The sequence below is a fragment of the Strongyloides ratti genome, scaffold srae_chrx_scaffold0000006 (genome assembly GCF_001040885.1).
Source record: "Strongyloides ratti genome assembly S_ratti_ED321, scaffold srae_chrx_scaffold0000006".
Lineage (NCBI taxonomy): Eukaryota > Metazoa > Nematoda > Chromadorea > Rhabditida > Strongyloididae > Strongyloides > Strongyloides ratti.
In genome coordinates, this window is record NW_020171514.1 from 260,338 (window position 1) to 267,866 (window position 7,529).

General features: G+C 18.6%; 2 protein-coding genes across 2 annotated transcripts; one reads left to right on the forward strand and one right to left on the reverse strand.

Annotated features, from left to right (window-relative positions):
* Positions 1–4,341: 4,341 nt before the first annotated feature.
* Positions 4,342–4,989, forward strand: SRAE_X000239500 (Hypothetical protein; the record flags this gene model as incomplete). Its single annotated transcript, XM_024645605.1, has 1 exon — positions 4,342–4,989. The coding sequence occupies one exon, from the start codon at positions 4,342–4,344 to the stop codon at positions 4,987–4,989; it is 648 nt and encodes a 215-aa protein (XP_024499871.1).
* Positions 4,990–6,938: 1,949 nt separating this feature from the next.
* On the reverse strand, positions 6,939–7,529 carry SRAE_X000239600 (Hypothetical protein; the record flags this gene model as incomplete). Its single annotated transcript, XM_024645606.1, has 1 exon — positions 6,939–7,529. One exon carries the CDS (start codon positions 7,527–7,529, stop codon positions 6,939–6,941), a length of 591 nt encoding a protein of 196 aa, XP_024499872.1.

A 7,529-nucleotide genomic window follows, 5' to 3' on the forward strand; every position in this document is an offset into this window, starting at 1 on the left:
TTTTTGCTTATATCTCAAGAACAAATAATTCAATTAAGATGATACTTATATCATTTTATAGAGCATAAAAAAATAAATAATTTTTATTTGCATCACTTTTTCGTAAAATTAATTTTTTAAAAAGTTATGACTGATAAAAAAAAAAATTAATTTAAAATTTTACACTTTTTCAAGAATATCTCGAGAACGGAAAATGATAAAGATATGGCATATTAGTCAAAATGTAGAGAAAAAAATTCTCTAGGGTACCTTTTTTTTTATTTCTCAAAAATATTATTTTTTTCAAAAGTTATAAAGATTTAAAATTTTTAAATTTTATACCTAACTTTAGATTATCATATCTCACTTAAAACTTCATCTTTTTGAAAAAATAAGGCCGGACACGTTTTCTCCGACCTTTTTTTACCTTAGGGTCAAATTTTGTTAAAGAAACTATTGAAATTGTAATGTTACAGCAAATGAAACATGAGCTGTTTTTGCTGCACTTTAATGCACCTTGCTGCAATATCTATATGAAGACGCAATTTTTTCAAAAAATTATTGAACTTTTCGTGTTCAGCGCATTTTTTTACTCTAGGAAAAATTAAAAAATATTAAAAATTCTAAAAAAATTTTTCTTACTCAATTCTCGTCTATATATATTTAGGATTATCTGATTCACCATTTAAAATAATTATTTTATTATATAAATGTTTTAATGAACAAGTTTATTTTTTTCTAAATTCAAGAACATTATGCATTTTTAAATGCATTAAAAAAATGATAATATTTATATAGCTTACTTTTAAAAAGGAATGTAAGCATAAAAATAAATATATATGTACTACATTTTCATTATATAGCATCATATTTTTTTTAATAAAATATTTAAGTTAAAATTTAATAGTTTATATTTCAATTTCCTTATTATTATCATTTTTTAATTAGTTGTTGAAAAAAAATAGCTGTCGATGGATAACATATGATATCAAAAATTATGACAGAAAGAATTACAGTTAAAAAATTAGTCAAAAAAAGCCGTAAAGAAATTTTTAAATATATTAACTATTTTTAATGTTTGTACTAGTAAGAGACAAGCTGGCATTAATCAAGTGAATACTACATTATATAGTTATATAATAATGCTTTAAATTTATATATTATACAGAAAAAAAAAGAACAATAATTTTAAATTTTGCAAATTCAATAAAAGAAATAAAAATTAAGTTTCAGCAAATTAAAATGTTGATGAAAAAATAATGGCACTTAAAAAAACAAATAATAAACATCATGATGAAGTGTTTAAGCAAACTAAGTTAAAAAAAAATTCAATTATACAGATATAAATGATAAAGTAATTTTTTGATAGTAACAATAAAAAAAATAAACCAAAAAGGTTTGAGTCATATTATAACTATTTCAAAATCAAAATAAATGAATTTTATCTAAATGTGGAACATAGCGTTTGCATCTTTTTTTTCAAAAAAACTAAAATTTTCTTTTTATCAAACATTTATTTTTGTAGCTTTCCTGCTAAAATAGAAATTATAAAAGTAATTTTTTTTTCATATTTATATATAATTTTATTAAATGTTATATTTTAATTTAATAAACAGCTTAATTGAAAGTTATTTCATGCTTTTAAAAGAAAGAAATAAAAATTTTTATTTTTTTTTGTGAATTTTATACTTGCATTTATTTTAATTGATGGATTATTATATTTTTAATAGACTGATTGTCATTAAATTTGATCTGGTTAGATAACAAAAATGAAGCTTTTTATTTATAATTACGTGTCAAGCTTAATTTAAAGTTTTATAATTCTTAAATGTGCTTTTACAATATTATTTTAAAAAATTTAAGTTGTATGTCACATACAGTGTCAAATAAACTAAATGTTTATTTATTTCTGGTTTTTAATAGAATTTTTTATATGGTAAAAATTACAACTTTTTAAATTTAAGTTTTTCAATTAATTAATAATTTTAAATTGAAAAAAAATATATAAAAAGTAGTAAATTATTAAATATTGAAAAGAAATTTAATAACTTTAATGATTATAAATGTGAAAAAAATGATAAATTAAATCATTTTTTTTGTCAATTATTGAATTAGCAGATTATTTAACTGAAATAATATTAATATTTTTGAAAATTAAGTACAAAGTTTTTAAAAATAACTTAGTTTGATATTTCACTCAAAACATATAATAAACTTATTCTACTTCATTAAAAATAATTTTTACAATAACTTGTATTTTAATATATTATTATAATTATATTAGTTGGCTAAAAGTATTATTGTTATAATCTTATTTCTAATTAAAAAAAATAAGTATTTCCAACTTATTTCATACCTTAAATTAAATTTTTTATAGAATAAAATTTAATTGTTTTAAAGATTTAATAAAAATTTAACTATATATATATAAATAATTATAAAGATTTTTTAATATCTTCTGGTATATAATCAAGTAATTTTTAGTTTTTAAACAAAAATTAAGGTTAGAATGATTATAAAAATCGTGGTTTCTTGTACCTAAAGCCAGAATAATATTTTTAGACCATTCATTTAAAATTTAAACGTCAACTTTAGTTGACAAAGTTTCAAACTATAATTCAACTAAGACATTGTCATCTACAAGTGTCACATTGACTTTGAGTGTTAAGTTATGTTTCTACTGATAAGGATCAAAAAGTCTCCTATTAAAAATGTAAAAATTTTCTTTGGTTAATTTATTTAAAATAATTTTTTAACGAATTTATTAGATTGTATATTATTTTAAAAGATTATTTCTGATAGTACACTTTTTTTCGCACTAAAGGTATTTTTTTTAAAGAAAAATTTAATTTATATTAATGTTTTTTAATTTTATGTTTATTCATTTTTGAAAAATTAAATGAAAGTTTTTATGAAACATGAAAAGTACAAATTTAAAACATGACTTAAAATATTATTAATGAATAATATTAATTGTTTATTGTCATAACATTTTTAAGAAATATAGTATGATAGCTAAATTGATTTTTTAATTATTATCCATTAAAATTAATTAATGTAAAGTATTGTCTTATAAAAAATAAAAAAATTTCACTATTTAATTACTAAAACATTTTTTTTATAAAAATCTCATAAATTTATAGTATTCATTTACAAAAAAAAAGAATATATTTTTCTACAACTTCTAAATGAGAAAAAACTGACGAACTTTTTGTATATATATTCAAGTGATATGTTGAAAAGTGTTTTTAAATTCTTATATAATTATAGTGGTAATATTGGTTTAATTATTAACATTGTTAAAAACGCATTTGTTTTAAATAATTCATTAATAACTATTTTACTAGAAGAAATTGTTATATTTTTTTAATTCTGCTGTGGCATGTTTTTAATCTTAAATCACAAACATTGAATTTTGTTGTATTGGCAAATTATTTATATCGCTAATATAAAAAGATAAAAAAAAATTTTATTTTTATATCTTTTCATAATATTATCATTAACATAGTAAACGTTATTATATGATTAGATTTTTTTTAAATTATACCTATAGTAATGCAATTCATAATATGGTGAAGTAACGCAGTAAATATTAATAAAAAAAGTTAATTTTTTAATTCTAAATTTTATAATGAATCTTTATAAATGTAGTGTTTTTACAAAAACGAAAGCAATTTATTTCAAAATAATCTTTAAAAACCTAGTTTCCGATTGGATACAAAAAAAATTGAAACGTGTTATACTAAAGACTCTAAAATTTAATATAAATTTTATATAACAGACATAATATAATTGAAATTAAGAATATACTTAATACTTAAAAAAAAGAACTATTTTAGTTACATTTAAAAATATTAAATAAAATTAACATTATTATTGCCTATTTTTAAAAAGAAATAAATTAAAAAATAATAAAATTTTTAGAAAATAAAAATAAATATTTCTGTTTTGTTAATTTTAAAAAAAAGTATAATAAAATTAATTATTTTATTAATATTAATATGAATTCAGTTCCAGTAAAGTATAAATTTGCAAAATTATTTACAATTAAAAAATTATCAATCTATAAAAGTTAAACAGTGCATATAAAAACAACAAAAGTATTTATTTACATAAAAGAATATTAAAAATAATATTTTATTTAATATCTATTACTAAAATTAAAAAAATAATTTTTTTAATATTAAAAAAGTTCACAAAAATCAAAATATTTTTATATTAAATTTTTACTATAAAAATGAAAAAAATATATATAAAATTATCAATTTATAAAATCAACTTTTTAAAATGATTTTATTTAACACTTGCTATTTTCTTCTTTTTGTTACTCTTGGAAAAACTTTTAAATTATCTGAGAATCAAATGTCAGATAAAGATTTTTCATTGGTAGGAAAAATTTTAAATGATGAAATTTTAACAGAAAAATCAAAATTAAATTCTGAAACAAATAAAATACCAATAATTGTTGTTTCTCATGATGTTGTTGCCAAAAAAGCAAGTATGGTTTCTGAAAAAAAAATGATTCCACATAGACCAGTTAGAGTTAACAAACCTAAACCTGTAACAAATGGTAGAAGACTTCGAAGACAAACAAGAAGACCACTTCGTAGACCAGCAGTAACAACAACTCGTAGACCACCAGGAACAGCAAATAATCAACAAGCTCTTATTCAACAACTTAGAAAAAGAATTGAAGTTTTAGAGGAACAAAGAAGAATTAATGCATTAATAAGACAAGAAAATTTAAAACAAGAAAGGCAAAATTTTGTAGCTAATCAAGTACAAAGAAGACAATTAAGACAAAAAAGATTACAACAAATGCGAGAAAATAGAATGAAAAATACAAAATTACGTAGACAACAATTAGAAGCAACAGTACAAGAATTAGTAGAAAGAGCAAGAGAAGAAGAAAGATCATTGTTTTATGAATTAACAACTACAACAGCAGCAACTACAACAGCTGCAGCAACAACAACTGCAGCAACAACAGCAGCACCAACAACTCCTTAAATTCAGGCATAATGTTTCTTTCATTAGAAAGAAATATAAACTTAATGATAATAATGGTGTTAAATTATGTTTAATAACATATTAGGTTTTTAATTATTTTAATATTTATTTTCATATTTAATAATATATTTTATAATGTGGAATAAAAAAAAATATGTTTAGTTTAAAAGTTTTTTTTTATATTCTTTTAAATTAATATTTAGATAATCTTATGTTTAATGGTATAATAAAAAAAGAAGTATACAGTAAATAATTGTAATATTTTTATTTTGCACCTAAAAGCATTATTAATAATTAATATTAAGCAAAATTTTTCAATTAGTTTTTATCAATTACTAAAAAGTTATATTGATTTGATTAAAAAATCGTGATAAAATTAGTTTAATATCAATGATAACAAGGACTTCACAAATGATATTTGAATTAAATTAAAGTTAATTATTTAAATGTCTTAAATTAATATTAAAAAAAAAATGCCTCTAAAAATTTTATACTATAAAAATGTTGAGATAAATACTTAAAAAATGTAAAACACTGAAAGATAATTTTAACAATTTTACAATCTAATAAATAAACATAAATAATTTGTCAATGATTACAAGAAACTATTAATTAAAAAATTTTAATTTTTAACTATGTATTTCATATAAATAATTGTAGTGTTAATAAAAATTTTATAATAATTATTTTACTTTTATAAGTTAATATTCTTTTTATAATTTTATTGTAGTATATTTACTATCATAAAATATAAATAAAAAATTTTTTTTTACAAAAATAAATTATTGATACTACTGATAAATAAATTAAATTATAAATTTTTTAATTATATCATCATTAAAGTATAATAATAAAAATAATAATTTAACTATTCCTGTAGTTATATCTATTATAATGTAATTCAAAATAAAATAAAAAATAAAAGTAAATATTTATTAAAAAAAATTTATTTCTTGATATTAAATTCTATTTAAAATCCTAAAAAATATTGTTATTCCACAAAAAAAAGGAATATAACTTTTTTAAACGTAGGTTTTTTTGAATGATTGAGAAAACTTTTAAACACATTATATTATCGTTTCAGAATTATGACATTGTTTACAAATGTTATTATAAAAATTTACGTAAAGTAAAACAAATTAAACCATTTTTTTATTAATGTAATTTTAATCAAGTTAATCTGAATTTTATAAATCTAATAATCTTTTGAATATAACATATCAAGTGGTTTTTTTAAAAATTTATGCTGAGATATAATTCATAAATCATTTTTAAAAATAATAAGTTTAAAGTTTTTTTTTTAGAAATTTAAAAAAATTGTTTACAATTGCTAATAGAAACAATTTAAAGTGGTTTATTACAAATAAAGTATTCTTGTAATACTCCCATACTTTTATGTTATTAGTCATTTTAAACACAGTAAAAATTTTCTAATATATTTAGGTGTATTATATCATTTCTATACAATTTTAACATTAGAAAATTGGTGCAAAATAGTATTTAATCATAGCTTTATCAAAACCATATTTTTGTATTTCATATAAAATATATATTAATTATTAAAACATATTTTTTTACATAGTTTTTTTAATATTAAAAAAAATTTTAATTTTTTTATACAGACATTTATTTTTAACTGTCTCGAAAAATATACAAATTAATTAATACATTAAATGTAAGATTGATTTTTATAACTTTTAATATCTTTTAGACAAATTTTATTTTTTATAATTTTAAATATTTTAAGTTAAAACACTAATGGTTAGAATTTGACAAAACATTTACAGTGTATTTTTTTTAAAAGTATATTATTAAAAAAACTTTATTTTTTAACAAAACTATGTTATTCTTTACAAAAATGTCATATTATAATATTTAGTGCCTAATTTATTATTTTTAAAATATAAAAACAATAATTTTTAAATTAATGTTTATTTTTTCATCAAAAATTAAGGTTGTGCTGTAGTTTGAGAAGCTAATTCTTGTTCTAATAAAAGTCTTTCATCTTCTCTTGCTCTTTCTACTATTTCTTGTACTGTTGCATCTAATTGTTGTCTGCGAAGTCTTCTATTTTTTTCTCTATTTTGTTGCATTTGTCTTAATCTGGCTTCTCTTAATCTTCTTCTTTCAATTTCATTAAGATGTCTGTTTCTTCTTTCTTGTTGTAAATTTTGTTCTGCAATTATTTGTTCCAATTGTATTTGAAATTCTAAATCAGCAATTCTTTTTCTAAGTTGTTGAATAAGAGCTTGTTGACTATTTGCTGTTCCTGTTGCTTTTCTTACTTGTCTTTGAGGTCTTCTAACTCTTGGTGCTGGTTTACGTTGAACCATTCTTTTAACACCAATATCATGAGAAACAACTATACTTGGTACATTATTTGTTTCAAAATTATGTTGTGATTTTTCAGCTAAAATTCCATCGTTTAAAATTTTTCCCACCAATGAGAAATTTTCATCTGACTTTTTATTTTCAGAAAATTCATAAGCGTTTCCAAGAATAATAAAAAGAAGAAAATAGTAAGTGTTGAATAAAGTCAT